This window comes from Schistocerca serialis, chromosome 4, assembly GCF_023864345.2.
Source record: "Schistocerca serialis cubense isolate TAMUIC-IGC-003099 chromosome 4, iqSchSeri2.2, whole genome shotgun sequence".
Lineage (NCBI taxonomy): Eukaryota > Metazoa > Arthropoda > Insecta > Orthoptera > Acrididae > Schistocerca > Schistocerca serialis.
This window is the reverse complement of record NC_064641.1, coordinates 135,257,298-135,269,700: the sequence shown is the minus strand read 5'-3', so window position 1 is coordinate 135,269,700 and position 12,403 is coordinate 135,257,298. Positions and strand designations below refer to the sequence as shown.

The window sequence follows — 12,403 nt, the reverse complement described above, 5'->3', positions numbered from 1 at the left end:
AGGGGTTGTTTTATTCAGCATTGAAATACACCAGGTTATTCCCCAATCTTTTAGCTACACAACACTATTTTTCAACGTAATCTCCATTCAATGCTACGGCCTTACGCCACCTTGAAATGAGGGCCTGTATGCCTGCACGGTACCATTCCACTGGTCGATGTCGGAGCCAACGACGTACTGCATCAATAACTTCTTCATCATCCGCGTAGTGCCTCCCACGGATTGCGTCCTTCATTGGGCCAAACATATGGAAATCCGGCGGTGCGAGATCGGGGCTGTAGGGTGCATGAGGAAGAACAGTCCACTGAAGTTTTGTGAGCTCCTCTCGGGTGCGAAGACTTGTGTGAGGTCTTGCGTTGTCATGAAGAAGGAGAAGTTCGTTCAGATTTTTGTGCCTACGAACACGCTGAAGTCGTTTCTTCAATTTCTGAAGAGTAGCACAATACACTTCAGAGTTGATCGTTTGACCATGGGGAAGGACATCGAACAGAATAACCCCTTCAGCGTCCCAGAAGACTGTAACCATGACTTTACCGGCTGAGGGTATGGCTTTAAACTTTTTCTTGGTAGGGGAGTGGGTGTGGCGCCACTCCATTGATTGCCGTTTTGTTTCAGGTTCGAAGTGATGAACCCATGTTTCATCGCCTGTAACAATCTTTGACAAGAAATTGTCACCCTCAGCCACATGACGAGCAAGCAATTCCGCACAGATGGTTCTCCTTTGCTCTTTATGGTGTTCGGTTAGACAACGAGGGACCCAGCAGGGACAAACCTTTGAATATCCCAACTGGTGAACAATTGTGACAGCACTACCAACAGAGATGTCAAGTTGAGCATTGAGTTGTTTGATGGTGATCCGTCGATCATCTCGAACGAGTGTGTTCGCACGCTCCGCCATTGCAGGAGTCACAGCTGTGCACGGCCGGCCCGCACGCGGGAGATCAGATAGTCTTGCTTGACCTTGCGGCGATGATGACACACGCTTTGCCCAACGACTCACCGTGCTTTTGTCCACTGCCAGATCACCGTAGACATTCTGCAAGCGCCTATGAATATCTGAGATGCCCTGGTTTTCCGCCAAAAGAAACTCGATCACTGCCCGTTGTTTGCAACGCACATCCGTTACAGACGCCATTTTAACAGCTCTGTACAGCGCTGCCACCTGTCGGAAGTCAATGAAACTATATGAGACGAAGCGGGAATGTTTGAAAATATTCCACAAGAAATTTCCGGTTTTTTCAACCAAAATTGGCCGGGGAAAAAAATGTGTTGCATTACTTATTGAACTGCCCTCGTATATATATATGAAACTATCAGTCTCGACTGCGGTAATGAAACCAACCTTTACACAGGTTTCAGCCCAAATAATTGAGCCTTCTTCAGAAGATATAACTGAATATATAATTTGTGTAAGAGGGCATGGTATAGAAATAAAACTAAAACAGCCTAAATAGGCGTAGTCACATTTTAAAAATGCGGTACATACGTACAAAGTCAACATCAAGACTTAAGCCCTGGCGTGCGCCTCGTCTCCATGGACGCCGTGCGGTGGGCCTCGGGAGCACACGTGATACTAAGTAGGACTAGATAACATTTTTTACGTATGTTCCGCATTTTTAAAATGTGACTACGCCTATTTAGGCTGTTTTAGTTTTATTTCTAGACCATGCCTTCTTAGACAAATTATAGATTCAGGTATATCTTCTGAAGAAGGCTCAATTATTTGGCCTGAAACCTAGGTAAAGGTTTGTTTCATTACCGCAATCGAGGCTCATAGTTTCTTATATATTAGATTATCACGATTGCTGACTGGGCTGCAATGTTGAAAGTACAAAAATTTATCAACTTATAACAAGCGCTCGAAGATTTAAAGTGCTGCAAGTGGTTCGAAAATCTTAGGATTGTTGCTGCAAGCTATAGGGAAAGACGGGTATTATACAACATGTACGAGAACCAAGAGGGGACAATGAATATGGAAGACTAAGAATGAAGTGCTTGGATTAAAAATGATATAACAATGGACAGCAGACTTTCGCCCCAACTGAAGCATTGGCAGAAATACGAGTAAAAGAAAGTCTTAGGAATTGGATTAAAATTCATCACGGAAGGTTATCACCAGTGGTAAGATCCGCTGATAACATTGCTACTATTAGTGAGAGCGAGGACGAACTCCACGACTTGCTGAAAGGATTCGATAGTATAATGACGACGGAATATGGACTAGGAATAAATCAGAGAAAGATGGAAGTAATGAGGGATGGCAGAGATGAGGTTTGCGATTAACTGACATTAAAATAGGGTACCACGAAGGGGATGAAGTGAAGGAATTCCGCTACTTGGGGAGCAAAATAACGCATGACGCGGTAAGCAAGGAGGACATAAAAAAATGGTTCTGAGCACTATGCGACTTAACTTCTGAGGTCATCAGTCGCCTAGAACTTAGAACTAATTAAACCTAACTAACCTAAGGACATCACACACATCCATGCCCGAGGCAGGATTCGAACCTGCGACCGTAGCGGTCACGCGGTTCCAGACTGAAGCGCCTTTAACCGCACGGACACACCGGCCGGCGAGGACATAAAAAGTAGATCACCACAACAAAGAGGGCATTCCTGGTCAAAGAAAGACCTCTAGTATCAAACATTCGCCTTAAATTAAAGAAAAAATTTCTGAGAATGTGCATTCTGAGTACAAGATTATATGGAAGTCATTGATGGACTGTGGGAAACTTGGAAAACAAGAGAACTGAAACGTTTTAGATGTGACGGTGTTACAGGTGGATTGTGGATGTTAGGTGAACTGATAGGATAATAAGTGTGGAGATTCTCTACAGAATCAGTGAGGAGAGGAATATGTGGAAAACAATGACAACAAAAAGGGAAAGGCTGAAACAATATGTGCTGGACGGAGTGGCCGAGCGGTTCTAGGCGCTACAGTCTGGAGCCGCGCGACCGCTGCGGTCGCAGGTTCGAATCCTGCTGCGGATATGGATGTGTGTGATGTCCTTAGGTTAGTTAGGTTTAAGTAGTTCTACGTTCTAGGGGACTAATGAACTCAGAAGTTAAGTCCCATAGTGCTCAGAGCCATTTGAACCATTTGAAAGAATATGTGTTAAGACATCAAGGAGTAAGTACTGTAGATCTTGAAGGAGATGTAGAGGGTCAACTGCAGCGGAAGACAGAAATAATGTGGGATGTTGGGAGTAAGCGCTACTCAGAGGTTGACAAAGGAGAGGAATTCGTGACGAGTCACATCAAATCAGTTGAAAAAAGGGTGGTCCAAAAATAAGTATAAAAATGTATGGGACAAGTGTTGTTAGTATAGGAGTTGAATTGAGTGAAGGAGTTGATCTACAGCAAAGATAATATGACAGATACCACAGTGGGTGGTAGAGCTGCGGGGGGTTGAGTTTAAGGTGCTTGTGTGTGTATTTGGAGAGATGTTCACAAAGTGGTGAAGGGATGAAAAAAAATACAGTTGCTGATAAATAAGTAAAACAGCCAGAAGACGTACTCGGATTTTAAAGGAACTACATACACTTACACACCATAAATAGGTGTCCGCCCCATTAGCTGAACGGTCGGCACGTTGGAATGCCATGCACAGGGGCCCGGGTTCAATTCCTAGCTGGGGTGGGAGATTTTCTCCCCTCAGGGGCTGGATGTTGTGCTGACCTCATCATCATTATTTCATCCCCACTGTCGACGCGCAAGTCGCCCAATGCGGCGTCGCACTCAATAAGACTTGCACTTGGCAGCCGAACTTCACGCCTGGGAACTCCCAACCACTGACGCCATATGACAATTTCTTTTACCATTAATAGGTAGTGTAATAGTGCAGACCGGGTGATCAAAAAATCAGTATAAATTTGAAAACTGAATAAATCACTGAATAATGTAGATAGAGAGGTACAAATTGACACACATGCTTGGAATGACATGGGGGTTTTATTAGAACCAAAAAATACAAAAGTTCACAAAATGTCCGACAGATGGCGCCTCATCTGATCAGAATAGCTATAATTAGCATAACAAAGTAAGACAAAGCAAAGATGATGTTCTTCACAGGAAATGCTCAATATGTCCACCATCATTCCTCAACAATAGCTGTAGTCGAGGAATAATGTTGTCAACAGCACCGTAAAGCATGTCTGGAGTTATGGTGAGGCATTGGCGTTGGATGTTGTCTTTCAGCATCCCTAGAGATGTCGGTCGATCACGATACACTTGCGACTTCAGGTAACCCCAAAGCCAATAATCGCATGGACTGAGGTCTGGGGACCTGTGAGGCCAAGCATGACGAAAGTGGCGGCTGAGCACGCGATCATCACCAAACGACGTGCGCAAGACATCATTCATGCACCTAGAATTTTTTTGTGATAATAAAACCCCATGTCATTCCAAGCATGTGTGTCAATTTTTACCTCTCTATCTACATTATTCCGTGGTTTATTAAGTTTTCAAATTTATACTGACTTTTTGATCACCTGGTATATATATATATATATATATATATATATATATATATATAGCGATCTTTGTCTGAATTATACATATGTGGCGACTGTTCTCTGGGACATGTCCAAAAGAAGACACACCAAACAGACACACACACACACACACACACACACTCACACACATACACAAACACACACACACTCGTGAAGACAGCCAACAATTTCTTCAGTGCAGATGAACATCAGGCTCGAACTGCAGGGCCGATTTCTTGACTGAAAATAGAGGACAAGAGGCCCTATGAACATGTGTCCAGAAATGGACAACGTGCATGCAGCGACAACAAATCGTCCCAGATCACAATACAGAGCTGCATCGCATCCACATCACAACAGACGTTCAAAGTGGTCTCCGTGGGATGCAACGAATGCGTTCACAGGTCGCGTTATGGATTGCCGTGCTCTTTTACAAGTTCCGGCCTCTTTCTGAATAGCGTCACAGTTGAACAGTCTGCACATCAGGAACTGGTTCAGCATACACAACGCTTTTCAGATGCGGCAAAGGTAAAAATCCAGAGGGCTTAGGTCGAATGATCTAGCAGGCCATGCCACGGGGCGTCCGTGTCATATCCAACGTCTAGGGAAGATGTTGCCGTGTCGGCAAACTGTAATGCGGAAGTGGGTTGGTGATCCATCACGCAGAAACCACATCACCTGTCGTATTGATAAAGGCACATTATGAAGCAGTTACTCCACTGAGGCATTGTGGAACAATAACTGGTCCAAGTATGTGGTCGGCAAGAATCCCTGCCCATACATTGACGCTGAACTGATGCCGATGAGACGCCTCAGCCATTCCCTGAGGACTGCCTGTAGCCCACAGTTGACGATTATGCAAATTTATGATGCCAGTTCTGGTAAAAGTTGTTTCGACGTTAAAGAGGGGAGATAACAGAAATCCTATAGTTGTGATGGTCTGGAGCAAACCCCATCGACAGAATACCCCCCTAGGGAGAAATCCACTGCTGATAATCCTTGCACTTAGCGGTTGACATAGAGGGTACACATAATCGTATGTTGGCTTACACCATGTTGGCGGGCCAGTTACCTGGTTCTGGTACCGGGATTCATCTCAATATTCTGTAGAACTCGGTCCTTCAAATCTGGTATGTGCACAGTCAGCCACCTCCCTGCACGTTCTTCTATCTGAAGGGACCAATGATCACACAAACGCCCAAATGGGGCTTGAAGCGTTCTGTAATGTAGTTGTTGTGTGTGAGGATCCTTGTTTTGGTATAGCCATGCTGCCTGTCGATCGTTTCCACCTGCTTGGCCGTACTCAAACACGATCTCGGCTTGTTGCGAGCATGAATACCGGACCATTCCGCTGCTTACAGTACGCTGGGTCAATCACACAGCATGCAACACAAGGAACACATGGCACGTGGTCACACGAACTTTCATTTGTCAGCGCCATCTACAGTGGCAAAGATTCATTTCTGGACACATGTGCACACGACGTTTTCTCCTCCATTTCCAGTTAGGAATCTGTCGCTGCAGTATGTCAGTTGTCATAACGTTCGCCCAGTGTACTGTGCTACTGATATCAAATGCAATACCATTTGATTGCGTTGATCAGTATGCTTGATCTCATACTATTGCATATACAAGGTGATCCATTGACAGTGACCGGGCCAAATATCTCACGAAATAAGCGTCAAACGAAAAAACTACAAAGAACGAAACTTGTCTAGCCTGAAGGGGGAAACCAGATGGCGCTATGGTTGGCCCACTAGATGTCACTGCCATAGGTCAAACGGATATCAACATTGTCTTTTTAAATAGGAAACCCCATTTTTATTTCCATATTCGTGTAGTACGTAAAAAAATATGAATGTTTTAGTTGGATCACTGTTTTCGCTTTGTGACAGATGGCGCTGTAATAGTCAGAAACGTATAAGTGCGTGGTATCACGTAACCCGTGCGGTTAAAAGCGCTGCAGTCTGGAACCGCAAGACCGATACGGTCGCAGGTTCGAATCCTGCCTCGGGCATGGATGTTTGTGATGTCCTTAGGTTAGTTAGGTTTAACTAGTTCTAAGTTCTAGGGGACTAATAACCTCAGCAGTTGAGTCCCATAGTGCTCAGAGCCATTTGAACCATTTATCACGTAACATTCTGCCAGTGCGGACGGTATTTGCTTCGTGATACATTACCCGTGTTAAAATGGACCGTTTACCAATTGTGGAAAAGGTCGATATCGTGTTGATGTATGGCTATTGTGATCAAAATGCCCTACGGGCGTGTGCTATGTATGCTGCTCGGTATCCTGGACGACATTATCCAAGTGTCCGGACCGTTCGCCGGATAGTTATTTAAGGATACAGGAAGTGTTCAGCCACATGTGAAACGTCAACCACGACCTGCAACAAATGATGATGCCCAAGTAGGTGTTTTAGCTGCTGTCGCGGCTAATTCGCATACCAGTAGCAGTCAAATTGCGCGAGAATCGGGAATTTCAGAAACGTCGGTGTTGAGAATGCTACATCAACATCGATTGCACTGGTATCATATTTCTATGCACCAGGAATTGCAAGGCGACGACTTTGAACGTTGTGCACAGTTCTGCCACTGGGCACAAGAGAAATTACGGAACGATGACAGATTTTTTGCACGCGTTCTGTTTAGCGACGAAGCGTCATCCACCAATAGCGGTAACGTAAACCGGCATAATATGCACTATTGGGCAACGGAAAATCCACGATGGCTGCAACAAGTGCAACATCAGCGACCTTGGACGGTTAATGTATGGTGCGGCATTATGGGAGGAAGGATAATTGGCCCCCATTTTATCGATGGCAATCTAAATGGTGCAAAGTATGCTGATTTCCTACGTAATGTTCTACCGATGTTACTAGAAGATGTTTCACTGCATGACAGAATGGCGATGTACTTCCAACATGATGGATGTCCGGCACATAGCTCGCGTACGGTTGAAGCGGTACTGAATAGCATATTTCATGACAGGTGAATTGGTCGTCGAAGCACCATACCATGGCCCGCACGTTCACCGGATGTGACGTCCCCGGATTTTTTTCTGTGGCGAAAGTTGAAGGATATTTGCTGTCGTGATCCACCGACAACGCCTGACAACATGTGTCGGCGCATTGTCAATGCATGTGCGAACATTACGGAAGGCGAACTACTCGCAGTTGAGAGGGATGTCGTTACACGTGTTGCTAAATGCATTGAGGTTGACGGACATAATTTTGAGAATTTATTGCATTACTGTGGTATTTACAGGTAATCACGCTGTAACAGCATGCGTTCTCCGAAATGATAAGTTCACAAAGGTACATGTATATACTAAGATGGTATCTGTTCTTTCGGACATGTCTGAAAGAACAGATACCATCGGTGACCATGCAGCTCGTTAGAATGAAATTACAATGAAATGAACACCCTTAGCTGCTTACAGGCGTTGACATGTGTCAACGGGGACAGATGAAAATGTGTGCCCCGACCGGGACTCGAACCCGGGATCTCCTGCTTACGTGGCAGACGCTCTATCCATCTGAGCCACCATTATACTCATTACTCGCGGCGAATGCACAAACAGTGCCCGAACTCTTATGGGAATCGGCAACGCCCCGCGAGTTATGAGTATAATGGGCGGGGGCACTACGAATGTAGTGCGGGACAATACGTTGAGAATGTGGGTTTCGTGGGAGGCGTGCCAGAGATGAATCTCTGCAGTCGTGCTATCCTTTGTGTCCTCGGTGGCTCAGATGGATAGAGCGTCTGCTATGTAAGCAGGAAATCCCGGTTTCTAGTCCTGGTCGGGCCACACATTTTCATCTGCCCCCGTTGACGCATGTCAACACCTGTAAGCAGCTAAGGGTGATCATTTCATAGTAAAGGTACATGTATCACATTGGAGCAACCGAAATAAAATGTTCAAACGTACCTACGTTCTGTATTTAAATTTAAAAAACCTACCTGTTACCAACTGTTAGTCTAAAATTGTGAGCCATATGTTTGTGATTATTACAGCGCCATCTATCACAAAGCGAAAAAAGTGGTCCAACTAAAACATTAATACTACGGTATATTGATAATTTTCACTTATGGACCGTCTGACAGCAACTGAATAAAACACAATGTTAGTGCCATACGCGTTTCGCCTTTATTTTCTGCAAGGCATCATCAGTGGCCTGGAATATGTACATATGTTAGCTATTTTATTTACATTTTTGTCACTGTGCCTATAGGCTATAAACAGTTCTGGTGGTTGGTATTTCCTATTAAGTAGTAATGTTTTGAACTGTACTTACAGGTTGCGTAGACAGTTTCTTACATATTACGCTCCTGTTGCATTTTTGGTGTTGTTCTTCTTCCTATGAGCGCCAATTTGCTGTTTTTTCCGCAAATTGGCGCTCATAGGAAGAAGAACAACACCAAAAATGCAACAGGAGCGTAATATGTAAGAAACTGTCTACGCAACCTGTAAGTACAGTTCAAAACATTACTACTTAATAGGAAATACCAACCACCAGAACTGTTTATAGCCTATAGGCACAGTGACAAAAATGTAAATAAAATAGCTAACATATGTACATATTCCAGGCCACTGATGATGCCTTGCAGAAAATAAAGGCGAAACGCGTATGGCACTAAAATTGTGTTTTATTCAGTTGCTGTCAGACGGTCCATAAGTGAAAATTATCAATATACCGTAGTATTACGCGCAACTGAGGAGGACAGGACCACAAACGTTGAATATGTTAAAACATTAATATTTCCTTACGTACTACACGAATATGTAATAAAACTGGGGGTTTCTATTTAAAAAACGCAGTTGATATCCGTTTGACCTTTGGCAGCGCCATCTAGCGGGCCGACCATAGCGTTGTCTGGTTTCCCCCTTTAAGCTAGACAAGTTTCGTTCTTTGTAGTTTTTTCGTTTGACGCTTATTTCGTGAGATGTTTGGCCCAGTGACGATCAATGGACCACCCTGTATACTGTGCACAATTATTGGAACTGACAATGTTAATTTTGCTACAACTGTCCGTGCCTTTATACTGATTCCCACTACTGTATTGCAGAATGTGAGAGAGCGAGCGCAGAGACAGGGCACTGACCTGCCAGATGCTGTGTACGTGCACGATGTGTGGGTGGTGCACGTGACCCAGGATCTCCAGCTCGCGCGGCAGGAAGTTGCGCACGTAGTCGCGGGGCGCGTGCGTCGTGTCGATGACCTTGCACGCCAGCTGGGGGTAGGCCCGCGCCGCGGGCGACCGCGACCGCCGCGACGCCCCGCTGCCGCCGCCGCCGCCGCCACTGCTGACACTGGCGCCAGCCGCGCTGGCGCTGCCGCCGCTGGCGGTGCTACTCACCGCCGTGCGCAGGCGCTCCGGCTCCTCCGACAGCTCCGCCAGCAGCACCTTGGCGTACGTGCCCCTGCCCAGCAGCCGCCTGACGCGGTAGCCCAGCTCGGCAAACACCTCGTCCTCATCCTCGCCTTTCAAATGCTCACTCATCCCTCACAAAGCCATCCCAGTGCCACCTGCAGGAGTGACGCCACTATATTAGTTCACACAACTGATTTGAATCATACTTAACGATCAGAATAAAAAAGCTACGAGTAAGCAGACATCGAAGTTTGAACGCCTTGTAGCACGACAGAAGACTACGCAAGAACCAACTAAGCGTACTGTCATCGACCTTACAGGAAGAACGATCAATGACGCAGCAATGTCGGTGCTCAAGAAAGGACTTAATTCGCCCCGACCCCGACATCTCTATCGATTGTGGACATTATAAGCAGTGTGGAGCAGGCCACCTACACTCTGCCAGCCAATGAAGCAGAAGAAATACGTCGTGAAACGGGGTGTGCGCTCACCAGGTCCGCACCACTGAAACAGAACATCTCGATGGAGGAGAGAGCGTCCATCCGCTGGTTACGCAGTGATCCTGAGTTGGTGATCTTGCCTGCTGGCTCAAATGGTTCAAATGGTTCTGAGCACTATGGGACTTAACTGCTGTGGTCATCAGTCCCCTAGAACTTAGAACTACTTAAACCTAACTAACCTAAGGACATCACACCCATCCATGCCCGAGGCAGGATTCGAACCTGCGACCGTAGCGGTCACGCGGTTCCAGACTGAAGCGCCTTTAACCGCACGGCCACACCGGCCGGCTCTTGCCTGCTGACAAAGGCAATGCTACAGTACTGCTCCTGCACCCACAATATAAGAGAAAAATGTACGAACTTCCCGATGACGCAGCGTACAGAAGGATAGAAGGAGACCCGACAAGTCGCCTTCAAATAACAACCGTTGAACTTCTTCGCAGTACCTTTGATAGAAAAACTGTCAAGAAACTTCGACCACGAGCGGCTGCACCGCCACCAAAGGTCCACGATGATAGGACACCTATGCGTCCAATAGTCAGCAACACAGAAGCAGCAACCTATGAACTGGCCCAACACCTGAGGGGTCTCCTTAGTCCATTTGTGGGAAAATGCGAACACCACATCCGCAATTCCATCCACTTTGTGCAACGTATACAAGAACTTCGACTCCAGGATAGCAACTTGTTAGTGAGCTTGGACGTAGTGTCCCTCTTCACTAGAGTACCACTGAAAGACTCCATCGATTTCATATGCAAGAAATTCGACAACAACCTAACAAGGCTTTTCGAGTGCGTGCTCACCTCAACATACTTCCTGTTCTGCGGAAATTATTATGAACAGACAGATGGCGTCGCCATGGGATGCCCGTTTTCACCGGTTGTAGCCAACTTTTTGTGGAGAATTTAGAGGAGAAGGCACTAGAACAAGCCAAACAAAAACCAACTTGTTTCTTCTGCTACGTGGATGACACGTTCCTTGTTTGTCCACATGGACGGGACAGCTTAAATGAATTTCTCGAACACCTCAACTCGCTGCACCCCACCATACAGTTCACGATGGAGGTCGAGCAGGATGGTGCATTACCGTTTCTTGACGTCCTGGTGAAACGGAAACCTGACGGCAAGCTGGGACACAATGTATATAGAAAACCTACACTCACCGATTTGTACCTAATTGCCTCCAGCTGCCACCACAACTCCCAGCGTAAAGGCGTTTTGCGCACACTTGTTCACAGGGCACGATCGATCTGCGATCAGGAGAGCCTTCCAGCAGAACTGCAGCACCTCGAGACAGCATTGCGGAAAAATGGGTACAACCAGAAGCAAATAAGACACGCACTCAGACAGACTGCGCCAACAGAACAAGAAGAAGAAACAGAAGAACACAAGTAATTGTCATGCATTCCGTTTGTCGGAAACACCTCAAGAAAAATCGGTAGACTCCTGGGGAAACACAATGTGAAATGTGTATTCCGATCCCCTGCAAAAACCTTGACTCTACTGGGTTCAGTGAAAGATGACCTAGGCCTTCAAAAACCAGGCGTTTATCGAATTCCCTGTCAGTGCGGAAAATCATACATTGGGAAGACAGTCCGCACTGTAGAAGAGAATTGCCGCGAACACAAGCGCCATACCGAATTACGCCAGGTCACTAAATCAGCCGTGGCTGACCATTGTGTAAAGACTGGCCATACTATGGACTATGAAAAACAAACTGTCAATCCTGCTACTTCTGGGACTGTTTTACTAAAGAGGCCATCGAAATCCGACTGCAGGACGATCTAATTAATAAAGACAGCGGCCTTCAACTTAGTCAGGTCGGAACACTCACTCAGCCTGGAGAGAAAGATGTGATCCCAGAGATCGAGGACCGTCCCCGACGGCGGAAGCAGGGAGACTGCAAACCCCAGTTCAGATCCAGGCGCCGCTTCCCCCACCACCTCCAGTAGCCACCGCGCCGGCCGCACCGAAGACACCAGGAGAGGAACGGTGGGGGGGGGGGGGGGGAGGGTAACAGCTAATGTATATAGGGCG

The 12,403-nt window shown here is 46.3% G+C and overlaps 1 protein-coding gene across 1 annotated transcript in view; it reads right to left on the bottom strand.

The window, feature by feature from the left end:
• LOC126474322 (testis-specific serine/threonine-protein kinase 6-like) overlaps positions 1-9,996 on the bottom strand; it is a 28,683-nt gene extending 18,687 nt beyond the window's left edge. Inside the window, exons 1-2 of the mRNA XM_050101788.1 lie at positions 9,884-9,996; positions 9,598-9,799 (exon numbers count right to left, since the gene is read on the bottom strand). Coding sequence (XP_049957745.1) covers positions 9,598-9,799; positions 9,884-9,996 — 315 coding nt within the window. The remainder of the gene's footprint in view (positions 1-9,597; positions 9,800-9,883) is intronic.
• Positions 9,997-12,403: the final 2,407 nt, after the last annotated feature.